Consider the following 12,878-nt stretch of genomic DNA (forward strand, 5'->3'; position numbering starts at 1 on the left):
AACAATCAAAAGAATTAGCACCAACCACCAAAACAAAAATTGAGGAGGAGCAGTTTTTAAATTGCAGTAACTAAAGCAAAGGAGTATTTGAAATTGTTTTTAGTTACTGCAATAATTTTTAGTATAATAAATTGTCTAGGTTAGGATGAATTTAAAATTTGAATTTTTTATTAGATTGTTGAAATATTTTAGCTCTTTGAAATTTTATGGGCTCAAATTGTCTATTTAAAGCGCCAGCTTATGCTTAATAAAAAAAAGTGAGACATTTTCAATTAATACTTTCAACCCTTTTTGCTGTACCAGCTTTATAAAAAAACCAACAAAGCTAATTTTAACCTTTTTCATAGGTGAAAATAACATCAGTTTCATATTTCACCTATCTAGGGAAAAAACAGTTTCCATACCCTAATTTTGTAGAATATAGAATTGTAACTACTAGATATATTTTGAACGGTTTATACTATTGTGCATGTTTTGACCATTTGCCACGTGGAGTCTAGGAAAATGAAGATGTCACTAATCATTTTAGTTGATCGTGCAGCCACTAATTGTGTCTTCGTTATGGGTTAAGACAATGTTCCATTCATTTTCTGTAGCACTGCTAAATATGCCATTTTTTCTATGTATAAATTGCAGATCTGTGATGCTGTAGCAGTTGCAGGACTACTGAATGCTACTCTTGTTATTCCAATTTTTCATTTAAATAGCGTATGGAGAGACTCTAGGTAAAGTCAGAATATAGTTGACTCGTGGAATTATTGTAATTTTTCTCTACTATTGCAAATCTTTATCTATTGATGGATGCAATAAAATAGGTAAATAATTGAGGTAAAGAAACTTAATTGGAAATAGTCCGAGACAAGGATTAGTTATTCAGGGGATGGAATTGTTAGGAACTTTTGAGACTTTTGCTTAAGTTTCATGGACTCGAGACTTAAAATTAGGTGATAAGAACACTTCGTTAAATAGTGATAATGACACATATTTTTAAAACTCACAAGTTTTTTATTTACACTAACCTCCCACTCTTCTTCCCCCTCCACCCCCTCAGCCCCATCCTCCCCCCCTCCATGTCATCTCCACCTCTTAACAACTAGCTGATGTTTAAATATCTTTCTAAACAACTACCAGCTATTTAAATATCTATCAAAACAACTAGCAAACATTTTTATATCTTCAAAACGACTAGTTGATATTTAAAAAATCCTCGTTATTTTAACTAGCAATCATAGGATGTTTAAAACACCTCTTTAGATAGATATTTAAGCATCTTCTGGTTGATTGAACTACACAACTTAGTGTTGTTTAAATAGTTCTCGATTGTTTAAATATCTCTTGGTTGCTTAAACAACTGCCAATTGTTTTTTGACGAAGTGTAAAATCCTCCAATGTTTTAAACTTTTTTCGCCAAATATTCTCCACAATATTGGCAACCAAATCAGAATGAAGAAGAGAGGAAGATGAAAACTCTAGATAAAGAGAAAGAGGAGCACCCAAGGGTATGGCCTAGTGGTCAATGAAGTGGTTGAGAACCCTGAGGTCTCAGGTTCAAAACTCAGTGGGTGATTCGTCTCGTCTGCCCTGGCCTTGGTGGACTGAGTTATCTAGTATCTATTGCTGGTGGAAGGTGACAAGTATCCAATGGAATTAGTTGAGGAGCGCGAAAGCTGGCATGGACACCACGATCATAAAAAAAAAAGGAAGGAAGGAGAAGAGAGAAGAAGGAAAAAAAACACAGAAGAAAAAAAAAAGTAATGGCAAAGAAGAAAAGGAAGAAGAAGGTGAAGAAGGGGAGAAGGAACAAGAAAAGAAGAAAGAAGCAAATGAAGAAAAAGAGAAGGGAAGAATAAAAAATCTGAAATTTGAAAGATGAATATTTTAATACTTGTTCCCAATGTTATAAAAAATTTAATTAAGCCTCAAACTCACTCAATTAACTTTGACTACATCAAAGTCCCTTATCCTTCATTCCACTTTTTTTTTTTGATAATCGAGAAATCCGTGTGTGATTCCTTCTTTGGACCAATCACAATCTTCTAAACTCGGTGGATAATGGGCCCGCCCCTCTACCCTTCACTTAAATACCGGGCTTCGCTTTGCATGGTTTGGGGCTTGGACCTGTGCCATAGGCCACAAATCCTCCACCTTTTGCCACTCAAGCTAGGCCTTGGGGGCTCCTTCATTCCACTCTTAAAGGTTCCTTTTTAGATTGTTTTCCCTAGTTATTCAAGTATCCTGTCAGTTTGTTCAGTAGTCACTTTCATAGGACTTGTATTCAGCTGAACAGAGTGTTTTTTTTAAGTTTATGTGGTTGATCTACAAATTGAGTTAAAGCATGCAGAGCTTCCAAATTCTTATATACGCAAAAGTTGTGATGTCATTCTTCGTGAGGATTGATTTAACATTTCTGATGTCATTGAGCTCTCCTCTTTTCCGAAAATATTGGTTCATCCCTTATGTAGTGTCTATTTGATATTTTCCAGAAGTGCTTATTTATTGTCATACTTGCAGCAAGTTCTGTGACATATTTGATGAGGACTTCTTCATCTATGCTCTAAGAAATCATGTGAAGGTGGTCCGAGAACTCCCTAAAGAGCTGCTGCTGAAGTTTGACAATAATATAAGTAGCATTGTTAACTTGAGAGTAAAGGCATGGTCCAGCCCAACCTATTATCTTCTAAAGGTCCTGCCAAAGCTGAAGGAGTTAGGGTAGGTTTCTTTTGCCTATAATCTAATTTCTCTTATCCTTTTTGGTTGCAATAGTTATTTCTCTTTGTGATTCATTTTAGATTTTTTCTCCATTATTGTCTCATTGAATGATAAATCAGGTGTATATTACTTGTCATACATACTTTGGGGACAAATACTACTGCTAAAACAACATCAATGTGTGTAGAGAAATCCCATAATAGCAACATTAACATAAAGAAATGTGTTGATTTTTGAATAACTGATTATGATCAATTTTGATCGTAAAGGATTTATCGGATCTAAATGAATCTGATAAAATCTTCTCTGCTAGGCTGTTAATTATTTTAGGGAATTAAATCAGGCTGAAACCATCTCTTGATTGTCTTCTCCCAGAGTTAATGAATTCGGTTCCTAATTTGTTTTTTTCTCTTTTCCCTAAATCTGTAACTCTAAAGATGAATAAAATAAAGCATTTTGGTACCTTAATTAGGTGGTATCGAAACAACTTTAGCCCTGTGTTGGTCCTTGTTGTGTCCAAATGCACACACTAGTACTCGTGGTCGTGCAAGTTATATAGGATTATGAGTCCAGATATCGTACCCATAGAGATTTGTTGATTAACTATTTACTAAATTAAGCTAATGCTAATTACTTGTTCAAGCAATAAATTCCAAAGTATTATCTTGAATTAACTAAACTAAAAGCAAAAAGAAAATAACTAATGAACAAATAACCAAATGAAGGGTAGATATTTACGTAATCAATGAGATGAAATCGATTTAGGGTTATGGATTCGCTAGCAATCAAGTTGAGTAGTCATTTGAATTGACTTTGATTTTTTATCGGGTTACTAGTTGCATGTTGGTGTTACTTATTAAGCATCTTGTCGATAAATCTAAGACTATTGACTATCCCTAACGTCTGTATTCCCTTGGTCATTTGTCAGTAGTGCAGTGCATGTATATTTCTTCTATATCAACTAAGCAAGACTATTCCTATTCATGTAAGCTAATTGATTCCCTCTTCCTATAAGATTCACGACCAAGCTCTACTTTTTCTTATTACGCTCTCAAATTCCCCTCTTCTGTATTCAGTTTCGAGCCACAAATTATAGTTGAAAGGTGATCAAACAATCAAATTATTAAGCTCAAGAAAAAGTAAGTATACGATGATAACTTTCTTTTTTTTTGAAACTGGTAACATTTGTATTTAAAATAGTACTTAGGTAGTACTGAAAAACCATATTTACTAAAATAAAGTATAATCTACCCCAAAGCTGAACCAAATCTAAATGGACCCTAAAACATCTATGATTGACTCAGTTTTATTGGAGTAGATATCTGTACACCAATACCAGAACAATAAAATACAGTATGGAGATCACACACCTACAGTATGCTGATGATACACTAATTTTTTGTGGGGCTGAGGAGGGGCAGTTGCTGATTTTGAGACTCATACTAGTCTACTTTGAAGCCATATCTGGACTACATATAAACTGGAACAAAAGCCATTTGTATCCAATTAATGTGGTTCCGGATATGGAACACCTCTCACAAACCTTGGGAGGAGTGACAGGTACTCTGCTATCAATATACTTGGGCATGCCTTTGGGGGCAAAGTCTGGAGCCATAAACATTTGGAACCCAATATTGGAGAAATGTGAAAAGAAACTAGCCAGATGGAGATCACAGTACCTCTCCTTGGGAGGTAGATTAACTCTGATAAACTCTGTTCTGGATGCTCTCCCTACATATATGCTATATATCTTCCATATTCCCCAATCAGTAGTTCAGAGTTTGGACAAAATTAGAAGAAACTTCTTGTGGCAAGGAAATAAGGAAAGGAAAGGCTTTCACTTAGTCAAGTGGAAGAACATCATCAGAAGTAAGATGCAAGGTGGATTAGGTATCAAGAATCTCAAAAACCATAGCAAAGCTCTGAAGGTGAAATGGCTATGGAGGTACCGTCAGGAGGACCAAGCACTATGGTATAGGGTGATCAACAACAAGTATGAGGAGCTAAATAAATGGGTAACCAAAGAGGTAAATACCCCCAATGGGATTAGCCTTTGGAAATCCATCAAAATATTTTGGCCTTTTCTCAGTAATCAGTCTACTGTCAAGGTACAAAATGGAAGAAAAACTAGTTTTTGGTTTGATAAATGGTTGGGTGGTATGAGCCTCAAAGATCGTTTTCCTGACATCTTTACAGTGGCTCAACACCAACAGAAGACTGCCGCTGAAATGTGGACACAACAAGGCTGGGATCTGATCCTCAGAAGAAATCTGAATGACTGGGAAATTCCCAGAATACTTGAATTGTTTAAGGTTCTGGAGAATTTTCAAGGTATACAAACAGGCGAGGATTATTTATTGTGGCAAGGGCACAACAAAGGTAGTTACAAAGTGAAAGAAGGATACAAACAGATAAGTCCTGGTGGCATTCAAGACTTCAAATGGCCTTGGAAGCAAATCTGGAGGACCAAAGTGCCACACAAAGTGGCATGCTTTACATGGCTACTAGCCAATAAAGCAGTTTTGACATTGGATAATGTGGCCAAGAGAGGAATCTCTCTATGTAACAGATGTTCCTTATGTGGTAAGGCTAATGAGACAGTGAGACATCTCTTCTTACATTGCAACTTTACTGAGCAGCTGTGGCAGATTTTCCTTAATCTCAGAGGCATATCTTGGTGTATGCCTAGCAAGATTGATGAGACTCTATTCAGTTGGGAGATGGCTGGAGTTGGGGCTACATACAGAGAAAGATGGAGGATGATCCCTGCTAGTATTTGGTGGACTATATGGAGGGAGAGAAACGAGAGATGTTTTGAGAATAGGAACAACAACTTGCAGGAAGTAAAGCTTAAGTGTGTTTTGTTGTTCTGCTTTTAGTGTACAAATGTCTACTCCAATGAAACTGAGTCAATCATAGATGGTTTAGGATCCATTTAGGTTTGGTTCAGTTTTTGGATAGATTATACTTCCTTTCTGCTTTTGTAAATATGGTTTTTCAGTACTACCTAAGTACTAAATGAAATACAACTGTTACCAGTTTCAAAAAAAACTATAAACCAAGGCGGTGATTCCTCTCATTGTCTTTTTGGCTCACCTCTCAATGATTGAATAGCAAGAATTATTTAGAAAACAGGTGCAATCATTCGGTTCAATGATTGATACTCGAGGGGAATTTGGGCACCAAACTGGGGAGATGAGAAAGCCTAAACTAGTAGACCTAAGAATGTATGCTTGGAAATCAGGAAACTCTATGGTTTTTGCTTGGCTACTAGACTCCATGAAACCTGCTACATGTTACCATATAGCATGTGAAAAGTGAAATGATAAAGTTTTGTGACAGCAAGGGAATACCATATAGCATGTGAAAAGTGAAATGATAAAGTTTTGTGACGGCAAGGGAAATGGTAATCTTGATGATGAAGCAGAAAATGACATAAGAAAGGTAAGAGATCATGAAGGTTTAAATATGAAAATGAAAAATATTGGGACAATGGAGCCTTTTCATGACTCAATTAATGACAACGACATGGAACAAAAAAAGGGAGGAGAAACTGGAACTAGAAAAAAAGTGATCAAGGATTCATTAGAACCAAACGCCAACCCTACAATATCACACTGAACTTCCAGGCAACTCTCCACGGTCCAACTCTATTTTACCATTTGTTACTTTAGACATTGACCTTCGGTTGCCAAACATAAAGGTGTTAGAAAAGTCACCAAGCATCCCATGTTCAATTTTTTGTCAAATAGGAACTTGTCAAGCAGCAAAGACCCCTAGCTATTGGGTTGCTAGAAAACAATGGGCTCAAGTCAGAATCACCCGGCTAGCACCATAGAAAGGTGCATTTGTGTCAAATTATTTTGGATAATCTCTTCATGTGTTGGAAAATGGCTCAGACGCGCTTGTCGAAGAGATGTTGTAGACCATGCGTGTGGGAATGTGTTGAAGCACAATGATCTCTAGATCTACATTTAAGATCTTGTGAAGTTCTGATTAAGTTTAGATGATTTACAAACTATGTACAAGTGACATTTATATGCTGAAGAAATGAAGATAGAAGTATTAAGAACTAGGTCCTCGGAGATCTCCTCATAGAAGTGAATATACAACCAACACTACTAAGGGAACCTCATTCTTTGAGTAGAGAAGGAGACTGCCAAAGAAAGAAGATTAAGATTATAAATGTGTGTACCATAATTTTGAAGGATGGTAATACTGGAGAATTTAGTTCAGCAAGGAACTTGAAACCTATACATGGGAAGTTACCATAAACTTGCGCATGAAATTAGTTTCAAACAAGTTGACAAAGAAGCCCATGTGTGTTAGTTTCAACTGGAAAAAAATGCACGGTGATTACTTTTTCATATCTGATTTGTGTCGGTGCATCATTTTTTTTTTATGACAAGGGAAACCCGCAGCCGCTACCCTTTGGGTGCGCACAGGGCAAAACCCCCGCTCCTATGCAATAGCTCGCAAACCACATAGGAGAGGTAACCCGCACTAGGCAAGCCCGATGCGACGAACTCGACCCAGAAGGAAAACCCTTTGTGTCGGTGCATCATTCCGGTGACTACTTTCTCAAATCTAATTTGTGTAGCACCATGCCATCCTTTCGGTAACGACTTTGTCATAACTAATTTGTGTAGCACTATGTCATCCTTCTGGTGACTACTTTCTCGTATCTTATTTATGTGGCACCGTGGCTCTTCTTGAACTACTTTCTCATATCTAAGTTATGTAGCATTGTGTTCCGGTGACTCCTTATATCTAATTAGGAAAAGGGTCTGAAAAATACTCCTACTTTGGTCGAAATTGCTATTATGATAGCAAACTTGATGGATGACCTTTTACCCCCTGCACTATTTAATAGTGTATTTTAAAGGTATATATGTGCCCACGTGGACACATTACTATTCAAACTGATGCAATATTTATGATGTCCACGTAGGCACATATATACCTTTAAAATACACTATTAAATAGTATATTGGGGTGTAAAAGATCCTTTCCAAAAACCCTCAGGGGTTGGCCTGCTGGCAATTGACTTGAGCCTTGGGGTTTGCTCCCTTTCAAGGTCTCAAGTTCGAAACCCACTAGGTGCAAACAATTTCTGAGGGCCATCGGACTGGGTAAAACCTGAATTAACCGTGGTGCACTTGCGGGAAACTCCTTGCCGAGGGCCTGTGCACCCCCGGGATTAGTCGGGGCTCAAAGAGACTCGGACACCCGGTGCAAATCAAAAAAAAAAAAAAGATCCTTTCCAAAGTTTGGTATCATAACAACAATTTCGGCCAAAGTTGGAGTATTTTTCAAACCCTTTTCCCTATCTAATTTGCATAGTTCCTTGTGTCTTACCAGTGACAGTGATACTCTCTCTCCCGTGACTAATATACCATATGTCCACCTTGTTCTATCTATGGTTGTTGTTTTCCATTGGTCTTTTAATCTATTGGACATTAAGAATGTTTTTCTCCATGATGATCTCGAGGAAGAAGTCTATAGAGATCAACTACCTGGTTTTCTTGCTGGGGCGGGGGAGTCTAGTAACCTTGTATGTTAATTGTGCAAGTAATTTATGGTATGATGTAGTCTTCTCAAGCTTGGTTTGGGAAGTCAATACAGTAATGCAGGAGTTTGGCATGACTCGTAGTGGAGCTGATCACTCCGCGTTACATTGTATCCCGTATTTCATGGGAAGACTAAGCACATTGAGATTGATTGTCAATTTTGTGAAGCCGAGTGATCAACTTGCAAATATCTTCATCAAGCCCTCACCGGTCCTAGTATTAATTACATCTATAACAAGCTAGGTACATATGACTTGTATGCACCAGCTTGAGGGGAGTGTTAGAATATGAATAGGAACAAGAATAATATATACAATCCTACTTAGAATAGGAACAAGAATAGAAGTAGGTATGGTATAGAGAATCCTACTTGGAAAAGGATTATAATGTAGTGCCTAATTGGAAAATTAGTCTAATGTAATGTCTATAAATAAGGTTTCAATGTAATAATGTAGAGACAAAATCCAATAATATTTTTCTTCTATTTTTCTCACAAGAGTGATAAAGAAACCCTTTCTTGATCTTTTTGGATTCGTTTCTTGAAAACTCTATGGTCAAGGGTTAAGATTTCTATTAGTGATTCATGAATAGACGAAGGAATTTGAGTTGGAAAGCTTGAAATCAATGGAAAAGGACTTACTTTGATGTATGAGGATGAGAGGAGGAGATAAAACTACTTCTAGGGCTTGAAAGAACGGCTAAAGCTGAGAAAAATCGGACTAAAATCGACTTAAATGATTTTCCGTCGTCCAACTAGCGTTTCCACCAGTGAAATGCCTATCTAGAACTGTTCAACGCAAGTGAAACACATACATAAAACAAAATACCTTTCAATTTTTCCTCAACTGGCGTTGGACCGGCGTTTTGCTGGTCCCGAATTGTTGAACGCCGGCGAAATGCATGTCCAAAACCGAATGTCTATCAAAACTAAAATGATCATAACTTTTGAAAATGAAGGGTTGGCAGTGTTAGAAAGAAGAGTCAAAAGACCTTTAATTTGATAGGTAATGAGACACATAACTCTTCATATTCTAAGAGATATGCTCGTTTGAAGTTCATCCTTCTTGATCTCATGCAAAAATTCAATCGGAGAAGCTTTGAACTTGACTTGGTGTTAGATGCCCCTTATGATAACTGAACCACATCCGATACACTTCCCACACGTAGGAATGGACCTTAATGCACATGTACAAGTAGGATATCACCAGGTCTAATTTTATGCCCTCACGACTAATGGTTCGGATCCTTAGCATAGAATTAGCGAGGTGTTACAGGTTCAGTCATCAGAATCTCTACCTCATTAATTTAATCTACTGATCTGTTATTTCAGAACTTTGCCTCAGGATATTATGAGTTCTAAAAACTTTACCTGAAAAAATCATTAGCTCTTGAAATATGGTTTTTGCGAGTCTTTTCGTTTGCAGATTAAGTTTTTTTTGCTCTACCGTGAACGCAACCAATTTTGGCAGCTCTACCTTTGCTGGATGAATAAATTTCTTTTCATAATTTCACGGAAAGAAACTCTCGCTTTTGTTGCTAACAACTCTTCATTTGTTATGAGGAATATATGTCAAAAAAGAGTTATCCGCGAAAAGAAATACTTGTGTATCAGGAATTTTGCCAGTTACGTATTTTTCATCTTGAGGGTAATTAAATTCTTGCTACATTGAAAAGTAGGCCACATCAGCTTGCTTTTACAAGTGACATGTTCCATTTTGCTCTAGAATCTACCGTCTCACTAATGAAACAACAATCTCCGAAATTCTAGATTCATATAATATGCATTTTATATGGTCTCATAAGTTGATGAAGGTATCATATGCTCATAAACTTTGGGTTTTACCCCTTGCCTCTCTTGCACCATCAATGTGCTAATGTTTCATCTTCTTTTAACCTATTTTTCCTTGAATCTTTTATACATGCCACATTTACTTGTGCCTAAGATGAATGTGCAGGGCTGTGCGCATTGCACCGTTTTCTAACAGATTGGCCCATTCAGTTCCTCCAAATATCCAAGGGTTGCGATGTTTGTGCAATTTTGAAGCACTTAGGTTTTCCGAACCCATACGCATGCTTGCCGCAAAGATGGTTGATCGAATGGTAAAAAAGAGCTCTAAAACTAGTGGAAGATATGTTTCGGTGCACATCCGCTTTGAAGAGGTATTACCCTTTTCATCTTAAACCATGCTACAATTGTTTGTTCTCTTTAAGGGCTACGCTGATCATCCAAGATTCTTTTCCTTTTGAAAGTTGAGTTTGCAACTTAAAATTGTTTTTCCTCTTATAATAGGACATGGTTGCATTTTCATGCTGTACTTATGATGGCGGGGAAGAAGAAAAACATGAGATGGATATTGCCCGTGAAAGAAGTTGGAGAGGAAAATTCAGACGAAGAGGAAGAGTTATAAGGCCAGGTGCAAACCGAGTCGATGGCAAGTGCCCGCTAACTCCACTTGAGGTATGAAGGATTTGATTAATGGCCCAGATATTTTGCTTGTGCTCTCTCTACTTTTTTCCTTTCTGTTGCCCTCCCATTTCAGCATGTAACAATTTTTAAGATTTTGACAAGTAATGTGATGTACTTCTGAATTATTGAAAATAACAAGAGTTGAAATGCTTTCGGACATGGGTCACAATAAGTCCCTAAACACCTTTCCCCGTCACTCTCTCTCTTCAAATCTCGTCACTGATGGAAACTATTTTCCGACCTGACCCATCCACTTCTCTCTCCTCAAAACCCTACCGAACTTCAACCTCCCAAGCCCTCTTCTAGAGTTTCTCTCTCCTTGAAACCCTTATGCTATTCTCTTTCTTGCCCCTTGCGACCTCTATCATCAAGCAAAACACACCCCTTTGACCATTTTCCTCCCGGATTACAAACCAGCCAGTCACAACTGACAAAACCCAAGTTTGAGTTTTTCACAGTACTTCCGCTGAGAGATTCCGGTTGGTTGGTACGTGGTGGTAGTCATCTCTCTTCCTTTGTTTGTTTCCTGCTCTCTGGCAGTTTTATTGGACATGGGGGAAAATAGAATATATTTTAACGCGGGCTTCAAGTCTTTTGATATCATGAGACTGAATTTCTGATAGATGTTCTCTATTTGAATGGGTGGAGAGAAGTAGAAATATGATGAGGTGAGTATCTTTGAGCAAAAAGATCATGGAATGGATTTGCTACACTTTTCAGGAGGGTTCGAAGGATCAGAAAAATCTGGTCTGGAGATGGAAGACAAAAGATGCTTGTACAAATGACTTTAGTACAAGAAAGTGCAATGCTCATGGCAGATAAATGAGCATCTTGGCATTAAATGGTGAAGGGGGATCTACTTTAATCATCCCTGAAGCTGCATTGAATGCAGGTTGGTTGAACATTGCTTTTAAGATAGAGAGGTTCATTAACTCTTCCTCCCATCTGAACAAAACAGAACCCCCAAGATTAATTGAAGCAAGCTGCCCTTATGCAAAAGCTGTCCAAGATAGTAACTGGCAAACAAAAAAACTTTGAGAGGCTGAGCATCAAAAATATCCATCAGAGAGAACAAATTGTCACAGACTGACCGGTGCTATCACAAAATTCTCATCCTGCATTGAAGAAATGGAGATGGTTGCTCCTCCTTTATGTGGAGGCTCTTTCACCTGGAGAAAGGGACAGGATCATATTTGTGCTTCTAGAGTTGACAGATTTCTATATTGTGCAGAGTGGGGAGAGAACTTTACTCAAATAATTCAGAGCAGTCCTCCCAAAATTGCTTCAGATCATAATCCTATTATGTTGTCTTGTGGTGATGAAGGGTGGAGAAGTCTTATTTTAAATTTGAAACATGGTGGTTAGAGGTAGAGGGTTTCAAAGAGAAGGTGAAAGATTGGTGGGAGTCATTTAGTGTGACTGGCAGACCAGGTAATATTTTGGCTGAAAAGTTAAAAATATTGAAAATGAAGCTTAAGGAGTAGGGCAAAAATAATAAGCGGAACTGGAAACAAAGGAAGGAAGATATTCTCAATCATATTTCTAATTGGGAAACAGTTCAGGAACAAAGGCCCCATACAGATGATGAACTGCTGCAAAAGACACATCTGTGCATGGAATTTGAAGATGTTGCAAGGAAGGGAGAATCATCTTGGAAACAAAGATCAAGAATCCAATGGCTAAAACAAGGCGACGAGAACACACAATTTTTTTACAGAATTGCAACTTCTCATAAAAGATTCAACTATATAGACCAATTGGAAGTGGCTATCCAATTGTGTTCTTCCAGACTTTTTGGGTTCTGTTGAAGGAAGACATATTTTGAACATTGGTAAAGTTGTATTCTTCAGCATTAAGGACATGCTGGCCACCTTCAAAATTTACAGCCCTAAGCAAAATTACAAGCTCCCTATGAGCCTGTTTGGATGGGCTTTTAAGCTGGTCAAACTGGTTTAAAAGCCAGTTTTGACTTATTAGAGTGTTTGACAATTATCAAAGTGACTTATTTTAAGTAAAAAATGACTTATTTTAAGCCAAAAGCTAAAAGCTAGGGGAGGGGAGCTTTTTTTTTTTTAACTTAAAAGCCCTTTTATGTTGACCAAGTATATTACCTTTTTGCCCTTAATTCTTTT

The 12,878-nt window shown here is 37.5% G+C and overlaps 2 protein-coding genes across 6 annotated transcripts in view; both read left to right on the top strand.

The window, feature by feature from the left end:
- Positions 1-12,878, top strand: part of LOC125854934 (OVARIAN TUMOR DOMAIN-containing deubiquitinating enzyme 1) — a 1,192,864-nt gene that overhangs the window by 781,384 nt on the left and 398,602 nt on the right. The gene's annotated exons all lie outside the window — the stretch shown is intronic.
- The window catches only part of LOC125854920 (O-fucosyltransferase 9), a 44,059-nt gene that overhangs the window by 10,356 nt on the left and 20,825 nt on the right, over positions 1-12,878 (top strand). For all 4 annotated transcript variants that reach the window (XR_007445431.1, XM_049534524.1, XM_049534522.1 and 1 more), the window contains exons 4-7: positions 637-725; positions 2,512-2,709; positions 10,235-10,439; positions 10,570-10,737. Coding sequence is in view for 3 of the 4 variants with exons in the window: in XM_049534524.1 (XP_049390481.1) it covers positions 637-725; positions 2,512-2,709; positions 10,235-10,439; positions 10,570-10,737 (660 nt within the window). In the remaining variant the exon portion in view is untranslated. The remainder of the gene's footprint in view (positions 1-636; positions 726-2,511; positions 2,710-10,234; positions 10,440-10,569; positions 10,738-12,878) is intronic.

The sequence above is a fragment of the Solanum stenotomum genome, chromosome 2 (genome assembly GCF_019186545.1).
Source record: "Solanum stenotomum isolate F172 chromosome 2, ASM1918654v1, whole genome shotgun sequence".
Taxonomy (NCBI): Eukaryota; Viridiplantae; Streptophyta; class Magnoliopsida; order Solanales; family Solanaceae; genus Solanum; species Solanum stenotomum.